At 40.2% G+C, this 14,376-nt stretch overlaps 1 protein-coding gene across 1 annotated transcript in view; it reads right to left on the bottom strand.

The window, feature by feature from the left end:
- LOC138038869 (SUN domain-containing ossification factor-like) overlaps positions 1–13,603 on the bottom strand; it is a 14,360-nt gene extending 757 nt beyond the window's left edge. Inside the window, exons 1-9 of the mRNA XM_068884946.1 lie at positions 13,378–13,603; positions 13,208–13,304; positions 9,487–9,848; positions 8,328–8,925; positions 5,065–7,172; positions 3,287–3,374; positions 2,614–2,920; positions 1,259–1,368; positions 1–529 (exon numbers count right to left, since the gene is read on the bottom strand). The exon at positions 1–529 is cut by the window's left edge and continues 757 nt beyond it. Coding sequence (XP_068741047.1) covers positions 1–529; positions 1,259–1,368; positions 2,614–2,920; positions 3,287–3,374; positions 5,065–7,172; positions 8,328–8,925; positions 9,487–9,848; positions 13,208–13,304; positions 13,378–13,433 — 4,255 coding nt within the window. The 5' untranslated portion in view covers positions 13,434–13,603. The remainder of the gene's footprint in view (positions 530–1,258; positions 1,369–2,613; positions 2,921–3,286; positions 3,375–5,064; positions 7,173–8,327; positions 8,926–9,486; positions 9,849–13,207; positions 13,305–13,377) is intronic.
- Positions 13,604–14,376: the final 773 nt, after the last annotated feature.

Below are 14,376 nucleotides of genomic sequence, written 5' to 3'. Positions count from 1 at the left end.
CGTATTTCCCAAATTTGAAGGCACCCGATGCCACGTTCTTAACACTCCCCTTCTTGGAGTAATAACAGTCCGGGGGACGCTTGAACATCACTCCAATCTCGGAGGGCAGCGGGGGTGTGGGTGGGGAAACATATTTGTGTAGATTCGGCTCTTCCGGAATCAAATCCAGACTTCGCGCACGTGTTATCCTCGGATTTTTTAACTTGACAGGGACTTTGTTGACTTCGGCCGTATCAGACATGGCAGCAATATTAGGATCACTATGAACAGTGCACGGCTTCTTTTGCTTCCAGGGATTTTGAAAACCACCAAAAAATCCACGAGCACCAAAGAATAACAGGCCAGCGGTGCGACTAAGAAAACTAGCAGGACTAGGCGTGCAGTCATCATTCACGTGACTGTCAGGAGAGGGCTCAGGCTGAATGGATGCATCAATCCACGAACTTTCAGGGGGAGGTTTGGTAGTGTTCGATGATTTGCTCTTCCGGTTCCGTTTTTTCTTACTATCATTAGTATTGAAACTGTCAGCCTGCAAAAGAAAAAATGTGATTACCCCCTAAAAATAATTCAGTGTGCTTAAAACCTGATACACATCCTTTCATTTGGACAAACGATAATAAAGTTGAAGCAAAATTGCACAGCACAACAAATATCCCCACCAAAGATGAATTACTCGACGGACAAAACCTCAGAGGTCAGTTAAAGTTCGAGAATTCTTCCACCAACTCAGAATTTTCGCCAATTCTCTTAATGACAGAAGGCGATACGAAAGTATTGGTCGCCGGGGTTTGGAAGTGATCCTCACACTTATCTGGACAATTTAAGCAACTGTCACTTTTTATAGGCACCTGAAAAATTCAGGCGACTTCAAGGTGTCTATAAATAAATTATCCAGCTAAGTGTGATTATCACCTCTATCTTTCGTCTATAACCCGCAATTCAAATATTTATTTCTTTCTTAGTGGGTTTTGTGATAGTAATTTAAAGCTATATAATAAAAGCGATTTACCTCAGCCAAAAATAAACGAGACCTACTCAGTTTTAAGCGAGAGAACTTTAAGCATTTCTGGCAAGCAACAATCTTTCGTTTAAAATTACTACAAGTAGCTAACATCTATCTAGCCTCTCTAAACACCAGAGACGTACCTTAAGTTATGCAATGGTTCTCGCAAGGGACTACTCTCACTCAAACAAAAACTGGTCACAAAAGCTGTTCCATACTATCATAAGACACACACAAACCGTTCATTTTCCATACCTTATGTGCTTTGTTTTCAAGGTCATCAGTGATAGAGCTTGCTCCGATTGTCTCGGCAGTTAGCGTGTTTCCAAAGCTTCGAAGGAGTTGTTGTTTCCCGGACAGAACACCTAGAATAAAATAACATTAAGCGCAACCATCAGCAATACGATGCTCCTGTAACCTTGGCCACTGAACTAGGTTCTGGTAAAATATTTCCTGCATGCACACTGAGGGAGGTGATAATTCGAATAAATGCATTTGTTATGGATTTCTGTTTAACCGGGAGGTGTATTGTAGTGGGAGATACCGCTCGCAGACTTGATCCCAGTCCTGCGGGCAGCACGCGGGCTCCAAAGGTCACTAAGCTTTCCAACCATTTTTGAAGTCGACAAAATCAGTACCAGTACTATTGGGGACAAGTTTTGTCCAAAAGCATAGGAGTGCCGCCCACTCCTATTTAAACAATAGAGTGTTTCTGTCGAGGAACTATCGGCTGATAGTTGCCCCGCGGAAATTTGATGTTCTTAAAACAAATATTTGCCCGAAGAAGCGAAGCTTCGAGGGCTAATATGCTAGTTTTAAGAACATCAATTTCCAAGGGGCAACTATCAGACCGATAGTTCCGAGGCATAAACACTCTGGTTGCTTTATTGCTCACCACTAAATTTTCTTCTGCGCGCCAGTTGAAAAACAGTCAAATCCACTTAATGCAGATCAATCAAATATTTATTCATGCGTACAGGCTGTCACAAATGTCAATAATTCGCAGCGTACATTGGCTAAAGAATAGCGTACAACTGTCAACTGTTTACTTCAGCGGACGACTACTATCCATCCGGGTATTTTCCTCGGACGGGCACTATGGGCTGATAGTGTCTCTCCGCGGACGAGCACTATCGCGTTACGTGATCAATTTAAACCAATAAGAATCGGAGGAAATTTAGTGGTGAACTATAACATATAATAGAAGCCATCGGGTTGCCTATGACTGCAGTCTGTCTCCTGTCTCGCATTGTTATTTAACCCTTTCACTCTCGTGGGGTTCCCCATTGACGAGTAAAATCGTCTGGCGTTAGCCAGAGTAAAATCTATAAGTGTCACTCTTGGGAGTGAAAGGGTTAATAACACCGCCGTAATTCTCTGGGTGTGACTTAAAATAGTTAAAGGGAGGACAGACTTTTCCTAACTCTTGGGATCCTTGATATTGAGTAACTTATGCATAAAATAACGTTAAAATTAAAACGCCGCGTTAAAACGTTTGATTCCGTACTAGGCTTGGAGGGAATAGCATACCAATACTGTATTAAAAGAGAAAAAGAACGCACCTCATTCTGAATATCACACTCATCGCACAGCCACGCAACAACACTTACTTGCTGGATCAATTTTGTTGTCTTTATAATGTTCGCTGTCTTCAATTGCCATTTTTGGGGGACCATGGCCATTCATAAAATGCCCTGGCCTCTGTAGTGTGTCCAATCGCTCCTGAGTGTTTCTTCGCCTTGCAAACACAACAAAGAGCACCAGGATTAAGACGATTTCAATACACAAGCCAATCACGTGGCGCTCTACCACTTCCTTGTTAAGTTGACCCACGCGAGACTGCATATCTGCCACCAAGAAGGTTAAGTTATCAAGCTGCGATTGCATTTGTGAAATTTGCTCCTTTTGGCTGTTGATCTACAAATTTTAAAGGCAAACAAAATGGCATCAGTCACAGAAACTTTCAAACAGAAGTCAACCGCGAGGTTGAAAAATAAAGCAAAAAAACAACAACAAAAACAAAAAAAACCAGCAACGCGAAAAGGTCCCATAACGAGATTTTGTAGAAAACGTGGGTGCACGATAGCACGGCATCCTTAATTTTTTTAAAGGCAGTTTAGTCAAACTAAATTTCCAGTAATCGCCACATTTTTCAACGGGACGTTGTTGTATTTCTCGATAAATGTCCATTTTAATTATTTTCTACAGTTACGCGGGCTTGGAAACCTTTCTTTCTTTTCATTTTTAAACTACTCTCGGTTTATTAAAATACAATTTCCATACAACAGATTCTGCCTTCTTGGTAGCATTGGTTAGAAGTGCAACTTTCTTGTCCGCATTCTTCTGCAGTTCATCCAGTGACTTGCGATACCTGTATCAACAGAAATTACATCGGATGAAGGACAATTACAAGTCTTTCATCTGTTTCAATACAGTGGCTTAATTGTGTTCAGAGGAAAACGAGAACTGTGAATTTGACAAAACATGTACGTTTGCGCATAGATGGAAGATTTGAGACAAAATGTCTATAGCAAAAAAAATATGGGTCAGGAGCTGTGTTATTCACCGTGTATGAGTCTCCTGCTTGCAAGAAAGGCTGAAAATATATTTTTTTCTGTGACCTTCTCGTTTAAGAAGTTGCTCTGCGGCGGTAGCTTAAAGACAAGAAATGAACTGAATTCAAACAAGTTTCTTTGATTTTTGCCAAAACGCAATTTCCAACGTTTGCCGTGAATGCGATGCTAAATCTTTCTATTACTAGTAAATTTCAAAGAATTCGAATGCATATTCGTGCAACTACTTTCCATATCAAAAGAAGAATTATATATTTTTTCTCTGAAGAATCTTAGCGGGCCGGAATCTTAAGCCCTTGAATCTGATTGGCTAATCGCGCGCTCGTAGCCGGTCCAGCTTTTCACGATACGGACCACGGTCCGAAATCTGTTCCGTGCTGAAACTGTCGTGGCTAATTGAAAATATTAGGAAGCTTGAGCACGCACGTTTTTGAAACGCGGACGGCAACCGGAAGAGAACATGTCGCTTGCGAGGACAGTAGTGTCACCTAGCTTTTCATACTAAGCACCTCTAATGGAGAAAACATACTTGTAAATGTGAAAAGTGGTTGTGTGAAGACAAGTTAAGAGGGAAAACAGCTCACTTCCGGTTGCCAACCGCGTCTCAAAAACGCGCGTGCTTAAGCTTCCTTTTGTTTTACTACGGTGCGACGAATTGGATTTCACCTCTTAAAATGCTTACTAACCGTTGCAAAGTGAGGGAAAAACATCAGCAATGGAATAAAAGGCCTGGTTATTCTTCCAAAAAGGCGAGTATTCACATGATTTTGCTGACAACACTTTGCCGGTTTGCTGTTTTCGAGTTGGTGGTTTTCTTGAACTGTTGACACGCCGTTTAACTTAAAACAACTTTTTGAACCCGGTTTTTCGGTTGACGTCAGTTATTTTCTTTGGAATTCTATTTTCTAATCTCGTTTTATATTGCTTCATTTACGAACAAACGGATTCCTAGCTAAAATAGGCAAACAAACACATCGCGACACTGTTGTTTTTCTTCAACTGTTGACATGCCGTTCAACTGAAACGACTAACTGCAGGAAAGTCCTTTGAGCTCAGTTTTTCGCTTGACATCCGTTATTTTCTTTGGAGTTCTATTTTATAATCTCGTTCTATTTTTCTTCATTTAAGATAATACGGATTCGTAGCTAAAATAGTCAAACAAACAAATCGCAACGATGTGAACTAATGTCAACAAGTTTTTCTTGTGTAGTTTTCTAAGTTGTGCTCTGATTTTATGCAAAGAACACACAGTTTAAGGTTTTGTGGGCTAACTTCGGCTAAAATTTCTGTTGACGTGGGCCGTTTCTGCCCTTGCCATCCGTACCTGTAACACCAGAAGGCAGCAAATAGTCTATAACATTGTCAAATGACATCATTATTTGAGGGTTTCTACCGATTTAAAGGCATAGTTATTTTAGCATACCACAAAAAGACGAAAATGGAGTGACAGAGCTCCTCTAAAATTGGTCAGGTTTCCATGTAATTTACCTCTGATTGAGTTGTTCCATGTATAGTGTACTCATGTTTAGATTCTGTTCCAGAGCCTTGATTTTGTTACTCAGGCGCACAAATATGGACTCCTTATGCAGCCCTGAACCAGCCATTGACCCTGTACCCGCTGAGGTACTTGCAGCTTGCTGAGCTTTGCTAAGCATTGTAGCATCAAGATTACTATCTGAAGATACCGTTGCAGCCTGTAAGTTACTTGGGCTTGCGTCGGCAATGACTGGAGGAGCTGAAACGATGGGAGGAGCTGGTATTGGAACAGCAGACTCTGACAAGTCAGGCATGTCCGCAATGGGTGGCAATGTTGGTTGAATTGTAGAATCTACACTCTGGGACTCAACTGTTGTGGCTGATGACCCTTCCATTTCACTGTTAATTTCCTTGTTTTCACCGACAGAAGAAACTACCTCCTTGGTCGCAGTGTTGGCAAGGTCCGCATGCACATTGGAAGAATCAGTCACCACCCTAGATGAAGGTATCTCTTGAACCTCCCTTGTGGCTTCTTCAACCTTTCCACGTAATTTTTCAGGCAACTGAGCCGTACCTTCTCGTCCATCTTTATCTGTGAGTTTCGTCTCCAAAACATCAATATCAGGAGACGCTTGCGACATCACGTGAATGGAATTTGGAGCCTCATTTTCTTGATACGAAACTGATGACTTGTGTTCCACAATATCCTCCCTTTGCTCTGGGTGTGACGTATCACCCGTCTTTTCTTCTCCACTTTCTGAAGTAATGTTCTTCATTGCTGGGTCGCTGGATTGCTGGGTCGATTCCCTGGATGTCACGACTCTTTCCTCATCCAACACAATTGCCTGACTACTCGACAAGCTTGATTGTGACGGCCGTTCATGAATGCTCTGTTGACCATCTGCAACATGATTTACTTCTACTGAGTCAACCTTGGATTCTGTGAATTTTGGCAACCCAGAACCCTCAGCCATCTGCGACACTGAAGCAACCTGGGTGGAATTCAATGGTAAGGAAGTGACAAGTGACACGTCTTCTAAGGCTGGAGTTTTGTCCTCTGCAATTTCATTCTTGCGTAAATTGTCTAATGAATGGCTTGGTTGGACAGTTCTTGAAGAAGAGACATCGGTTTTGTCATGCTCTACTGGATGCGAAGTAGTGCTTTTCCTTAATTCCACGTTGCTAGATGAAGGTTCGGGGGTTTGTACCAAGAACTTCAAATTTGTTTCATCCGAAGAAGTACCAAGATCCTGCAAATTTTCATCATCCACTACTTTTTTCTGGATTAATTTCTCTGGCACAGGGTCTTCTTCTTTGCTTCTGACATCCCTGTGTTCAAGATCCTCTCTCATTTCATCTGTAATCCTCCTTGGATCAGTCCTGTGAGGTTTCTTAATATTTCGACACGTACCTCTTGCAACATCTAACGATACCGTGACGTCTTTACTCCTTGAAAAGAGCAATCTTCCCAGACAACATCCCAAACTGTATTTCCCAATTACCTTAGAAAACAATTGACAGGAATTAAGAGCCAAGCACGTTTTCGTGGATTCCTCTTGGACATCCACGCCCATACACAATGAACTCTGTTCATCGCTACCGTTAACAGCCACAGACTCATGTTGAGATCCATTCTCCTTCTTAACATCATCTAGCTTTTCTCCAGAGACATAACTAGAGCTTTCCTGTGGATTTTCTGTAAGGTCTTCATGACCTACGAGAGTCACAAGTTTGCCTTTGCCCACATCTTGCGATCCATTCTGACCGGCGGTCTCTACATTTCTAGACTCTATTGGGCTAACAGTATCATTAGCATCTTTGTGTACATCAGTACTGTTCTCTTTGTCACTGCCCTCAGGGTTACCAGTAAACTTCTTCACCAGACTTATCACAGTATCAGCAGCTCTCTCCAGCAGGTTTGGTGTTTTATGCTCATCGTCAATTTTGGCACCAGGTTGTGACGGCAACACAGGCACTTCACTATCACTGTCAGCATTGTCATTATCGTCATTTCCCTCTGTCTCGTGGTCCTCGAGCTCTTCCATCATGCTTAAGCCGTATACACGCAAAAGACTCAGTGGACAGTAGTGTTCTGAACCAAAGTGGCTCAGCATCTCAACCTAACAGAAAAAAACAAACTATCAGCAACCTCCACAATGGGAGGTTCCCGGTATACAAAAGGTGACCTGTTTTGGTAAAATACGAATACTTTACTCCAAACTCTCTGATGCACTACTTCTAATTATAATAACATGCATGTACCAAAATCGATGGCCATCTATTGAAAAAACTGGACCTGTTAACAATAGATTTCTCTGAATCCGATTAATCAATCAATTGAAGAAACCAGGGCCTAGTTGTTCAAAATCCGATAAAACTAATCCATGATTAAAAGCCCACAGTAGCTTTGAATATTTTTCGTCAAAAAAAAAAAAACGCTGTCCTGTTGAGAAGCAGAAAGTCAAATTCAAAATTGAAAAATCTTGAGAAAACTACTTTGATTGGTAAATACACTAAAAAGGTTTCCAGGACTTCAGGATTAGCTTAATCAAGCTCTGAACAACTGAACCCTGGCGATTTTTTTTTGCTGGGACTTGGCAGACTATCGCTCATTTGGCCCATGTCAGAACAGCTGTAACGACCTGTCTACATGCGCTCCTTTACGTATGTCAAAATGCTTGGCATTCCTGTTAATTTTAAATGATTTTGCATTCTATAGCAGTGCCTAAAGTCAATTCATTAAGATACCAAAGCCTCCACTAAAAGTACAAAATATCATTCAAAGGTCCAAATGACTACTTATTTGGCTAACTAGTTTAAGGTTACTAGCCTAATTGACAAAAACAAGAAAATCACTAATTCCCGGCCGTGATATCGAAGCAGAAGTACTGCAGATTGTGATAGAATACTGTGCTTTAATTATGCAACTGTATTAGTTATTGTGCAGAAACAACACGAATTGAGTACAAATACGTCACGATATTGTATAGTTAGATATTGTACACTTGGTTATTGTACAGTAGAGAACCGGTTTGATTTCTTTAGGTGCTGACGTTTGCCCCGTGCTTGTCACGCACAAATCTGTCACACGTTCTCGCTTGTTTAAAATTCACTTGCTTAAGATTAATGTTAGTGTGAAAGAGTAGGATAATAAATAGCTTATTAGATGTTTTAGTGTGTAGTGTCGTTGAGTCTTTCTACTCGTTATTTGCATTTTGACTCGCCCTAGCAAGTGAGTAAAAAAGTACAACACAATGGGAAAGATACAACTGTACCTTTAAGTACTTAGCATAGATAGGTTCCTCTAACGGAAAAGACTGTATTTCTCTCTCCTCGCGAGCTTGAAATGTTCCCAACATTGTCCACTCTCTAGTGGGGTATCTCTTGCTGACATGGATCCTGAAGCTCTCAGGAGTTGAGGAGAACAATTCAAAGTTGGCAATCTGAATGTTTTTAACTTGAGCAACATCACACAACTCAACAACAAACCACACTTGTGCACTACATGGATTTAACATGTACAAGTCTTTGTTCTCGACTAAAATGCTCTCTGCATTGGATGCCTCGCTATTGTGCTCAAGAATCTTTGCACCACAGTCCACTGACGCATAATTGCTTTGTTTACGCTCCTTGACTTTCTTTGGTTTTTGTGGAGCTGCACTTGCACCTTCAGCATTCTGCTGCTTGCTCTTCTCCTCCTCTTTTTGCAAAACTCTTCTTTTAAATTCATCAAATGATGGCATCTCCTCTTCCTTTGGCTTGATTTCTTCTTCTGCTTGGTTCAGATCAGCTGTGATGCTATCTTCCTTATCCTTTGTGGTGTACACTGATGGAGGGGTTGGGGATAGTTCACTACTGATTGGAGTTGGTGGCCTACAACGTATCAAAAAACGCAAACAGTCCAACCAGTTAACATTCAAACACAATGAAAAGTAGAGAAGGAGTCAGAGGAGAAAAGAGAGCAATGGTGTAACTTCAAAATACTTTTGTTTGGACAAGTTGTTTGATGCATGGTTGGCTTAAAACATGGATTATGAATAACAAAAACCTGCTGCTTACTATAGAAATGGTTACGTGCTCACCCTGGTCAAAAAACTGACCCTGAAAACAGCTCTAACATTAGTACAGTACATATCACACTCCTGTAATAAGGCCAATGGTAAATATTTTGCTCAGAAATCTTGTGTTGCTTCAGATTTGAAACTATATATTATAATTTATTTAGGTACAATGGAAAACACTCTATTATGAAACGGATTTGTGAGAGCTCACTAACGAGAGAAGGCTTTTAGCGGTGTAGATACATGTACCTGCACCTACACTGCAAGAGTGAGTGGGTGTTTTTTTGAGAAAACAAAACAGTGTGATGCCAAACTGACAGAGATTTATCAAGGTCAGAATTTTGTGAAATCTAACCTGTCAGAGCTTACTTACGTGGAATCCAGAACAGATGAAAACACCTCAGGTTCTTCAGTTGGCACTGCTCTTTCAGAGGAGCTGCTTCCTTCATCAGCTTTTAGATCTTTACCATCTTGGGATGACTGAACCTGAGAAGGGTTGCTCGGGGGAATAAGAATTACTGAAGAAAGAATATAGTTGCTTGCTTGTCCATGGATTTCAATGCTGCTAACAGTGTTTGTGACAGGAAGGGATGGTTCACTGTCATAGCTTGGGGTAGCAGGGGCTTCTGTAGGAGTGGCAAGTTCTTCCAGTTCAAATGCAGAGGAACTGGGGATAACAGTGATTCTTTGAGATGAAGTTGATGAATCATCTGCTTGGTTTAACTCAGATTCCACCTTCAATTAAAATTCAAAACAAAATTGTCAGGTTCAAAATGTCAAAATGCACCTTTCGAATTATTAACATATAGATTTAGCCAAGCCTAAAAGCGGAGCTCCTGGGTTATTTACTCTTACAAGAAGTTAACCTGGCTTGAGCCTGCAATGTAATTGAAACCTAGTACCTAGTCAGCAGTCAACTTTAAAAAAAACCCGACCTCTATGAGTACGAAACTTGAGCCCATGATATGGTCACATGATACTGGTCAGCAGATATCTTGTTTTGACAGGTGTCTTTAATATTGATCATACCATGGATGTCCAATATTAAAGATGTAGGGCTGCCTTGATGAGCTCCACACTTGAGTCTGCAATATGGTCACCTGATACTGGTCACACTGGCATACACTGTGTGGTGGACGTTCCAACGGGGACCTTTTATTTACCTTGACATTTGATTGGTTGATGGAAAGTAACCATATTTCTCTGAAATTGGATGGTTTGTTCAAAGCTGAAGTACCCTTTCTGCCAAAAACTATCCAATTTATTTTAAATTTGGCCAGTTGGAAAAAATTAGTAAAAAATAGATCTGTTGGCAACATTGGATTTTGATGCAGCTATATAATTAATTACATAAGGTGTGGACAGGTTAACAACATTTAGGTTCACTCACTCACCATTCACTCCTGAGAGTGAAACTTATATATTTTACTCTGGCTAATGCCAGAGAATCATACTCACCAGTCAACCCTCAGGCTTCCTAGGACGCCCCCGGTTGACGAGTAAAATCGTCTGGTGTTAGACAGAGTATAATGTGCTAAGTCTCACTCCCAGGGGCAAATGGGTTAAGGGTTTATTTCAAGATATAATGATCAATCTCTGACTATAATTATGAGATACTTGCACATGACTTTTCAGTCCATCATTGTAATATTAATTAATAATTACTTCCAATTGCAAAACACTGGTTAAGGCAAAGAAATACAGTAAGGCATCTTCTCAGACCACAACTAAATTTCTAACTTTGCAAGGAGAATGTTTGATGACCTTGGAACTGTTTTCAGGTTCTCTTGCTATCCAGACTTTGCTCTTCCCCACAGAAGGAGGAATTGCTTCTCCGTATTTAACTGTTCGTAACACCAGTACTCATTCTTAAAGCTCACAAATGAAAGAAACGTTGCCCCCAAAAGACAAAACTATGGTATTTGTTACAATTCCGTTCTACATGTATATGTAGCATAACAAAGTAATAATATTTTACAATTTTCAGTGTTAGCCAAAAACTTACACTGACATTGATGGAATGAATCTTAAAACTTAATTACTTATTCGTGGCACAGCAGAGTGCATGGAAGGGTCACAGGTGTTGTTAACAGAATCACTTCAAAGACATCAAGTCTGTCAAGTTTTAGAGGCATAAAAATAAACAAAGAACAAGTCAAACTAGTTGCTGAGGAAAGATTTTAAAACAAGCTCACCACCAGACAAAACAGGATTTTCAAACATGAGGAAATTAAATTTTAAGACATTGTTTTTTTAGCAAAAGCCTCTGCAAGACTTTGGCTTCGACGTCCACAATATTTTTACTTGTCCTGTTCCAATACGTTTATATATGTGTCTTAGAAATGGTAGCCAAACACCTGTGAAAAGCTGGATACTGAATTTTTACTGTAATCTCATTTCTTTAGAACCTAGAGCATCTTTACGGTTCTATGTCAATAATAACATTACAATATTAAATAAACTCTAGAAATTGTAAAAGTATCATAAATAAACATACTGCTTGGTACAAAAACATCAGCTGGTGAGATAAAATGCAGGATGCATGTCCCACCACTGTAATTCAATCCTGGTAACAATAAAACAAGGGAAATTATGGCTTTCTTGGTTCTGGTGAAAAGGTAGGGTGAAAATAGGGAGAAAGGTCCCTACCAACATGTTCTAGACTAGGATCTCAGACTGCACAGCATACTATTAATGCTAAGCTTGTAAACTATTTGAGGGTTTCAATTGGATCTAAAATTATACATGGGACAGACAAGATAGTATGTACACAGGAATAGGGAATAGGGATTAAATTTTTTTCAAATGGCTTGTTCACAGAAGGAAGTAGTCAAGAGCACAAGAACAATAATAATAATAATAATAATAATAATAATAATAATAATCACAACAACAATAATACCTATCGTGATTAGTGCTCTTGGAAGCATGTCAAAAGGTGCAAAGACCTGGTTTGGCAAGCTACATGTAGATGTATCTGACTTCTTTGGAAGTGTGCAAGAATGTTGCAGAAAGTGTTGTGCCTTTAAGTACAGGGAGTTGCTGAGACATAATAAACATTACCCAGTAGGACACCCGACAACTGGAGAGAATCTAATAATGATAATGATAATAATAATAATAACAATAATAATAATAATAATAATAACACCAAAATCACTAAACTGTTTAGAACCCCAAAAAACCGATTAATCGCATTTGAACTTTCAACTTGCTCACATGACCATTTGGAGCACCCCGCCTGGTCACATGTCATTCTTGAAATGAGCGAGGCCATGGGAAAATTAACGAGTAGATCAGGACAGCCACAACACCGCGGGCTACCTACCCTACTCTTCTTGAATAGTGTGGGTTCTTTAATGTTCCATGAGGAACTTATCAACACGGAAGATATTTTTGAGACGGGGCCTGCAGTTTATAGTCTTTATTCAAGAAGATTTAAAAGTCTACCTATTTGCAGATGAAATTACAAAGGCAGTCTTTTCTCCTTAAGTAATTTCAAGATTCCGAGTGCTTTGAAAACACAACCTCCTCTTGCGTGACCGCCCAAAGCTCAACCAACCAAGTAACCGGTGCACGGTAATGACTTTGTTGTTCCACATACCCCCCAGTTTTTAGGTTCAGGTGCTTAATATTGTGTGAGAGTAACTTGACACGTTTAAAAGATAAACTGTGAAGGGGGTGGTGCTGGAATAGTTTCAAGTGTTCTCTGTTTACAGGTAAATGAACCAAGAGTTTTTGCTATTGACTAATATTAACATCTAAGCTTACTAAGTTTGAAGGTTAATGATGGAAAATGGAAACTTTAAGTCCATATCGTATGCTTTGGTTCAAGCAAGAAATGAATCAAAACTCTCAGTTGATTCATATCCACAGACCAATGTTCATAATAGCCCACGCGCAAGTTAATATAAACGTTGCTTGTAGTTATCACTGCTTAACGTTGCTTGACGAACAACTGAACGTTCTAATTCTTCTCGACATCTTAAATATATAGCGCCAAAACTTAAATCTGTTTGAAATAGAGTGGACTATGGACTGCATCCCAGCGGTCTCAAGTAGTCGTGCCGCGCTCCTTGGCAACTAAAACTCACTGTTTTTGTGACAGCGTTAGGTGGTGATTCCCACAATTTCGATTTTCTTTCACCAGTTTGACTTGTCACTCTCTTGTCCCAGTCTGGAGCATGGAGACTGTAAAATAAATCAAAGTTAAAATGAACTGAACTTCAACTCTTCACATGGCAAATTCACCAAATCAACTCACCGTCCGATGCTGTCGAGGAACAAAGCCACGAAAAACAATGCTGGCCAAGCTCTCATGGCCAAAATAATAAATAAACTACGAAGGCCTACAATAAAGCCTTAGAGTTGATATATTACAAAATGTTAAGAAATAATGACAAAGTGAAGAGCGATGAACGATGAGTGAAGTCATCTCGTTGCAAAATCTCCGTGTTGTAGTTGAAACAGGCTCCATGTTGATGACGTGTAGTAACCGACCGGTCAGACTGGTTCGTGATAACTATATATGACGCTGTTATTAAAAAATGAAGAAACCGCTAGCAAGGGAATCCAGGTACCGATTAGCCCTTTTCTTTTCCTTTTTTCTCCATTTAACGTCTATCGAACGCGTTTCCTAATTTGGGTCGATGCAATATAAGCAAACCAGTTACAAGTTACAGAGAGAGTGGAGTGGAAGGGGGCAGAAAAGAGAAGAGAGTTAAATAAACACATTTCATTTCCACGAGGATAGAAAGCTTCTGCCGTGGAAGAGTGTTTACTCTGGGGTTCAAGTTGAAACGGAAAATCTAGACGGGCAAAACCAATGTTTACATTTGCGATTAAAAGTTAAGAAAATGTTCTACAAAGTCACCATTCCCTCTTTTTTTGGAAACTCAAATTTATGGGTCAATCGGATGACAGTAAATGGAGATAAAAAGGAGACGTCCTTGCTAAAACGCTGCTTTTACTTGCATGGCACCTGTCGCCCCAGATTTCGCTCGTCAATCAACGGGGAGGAAAACCTTCACCTGAAAACGTCCTCCAAAATATCACCATAAAGGCCTGAATAGCTTCTGTCATTATGGCAAGCAAGACCTTGGCGTGCATTCCGGGGACGGACTTTGCATATGAAGGTCCGGGGTGCTCGTCAGAAATTTGAATTAAACCCCTAAAGAAGACCAATCTGAGCGTGGCCCATGCTTTTTCGACCCCTAAAAGAAACCATATTTAAAACATACGAAAGATATGTTTTTGTATTTCT

This window comes from Montipora capricornis, chromosome 2 (genome assembly GCF_036669925.1).
Source record: "Montipora capricornis isolate CH-2021 chromosome 2, ASM3666992v2, whole genome shotgun sequence".
In the NCBI taxonomy this organism is placed as follows: Eukaryota; Metazoa; Cnidaria; class Anthozoa; order Scleractinia; family Acroporidae; genus Montipora; species Montipora capricornis.
This window is presented reverse-complemented; position numbering and strand designations above follow the sequence as displayed.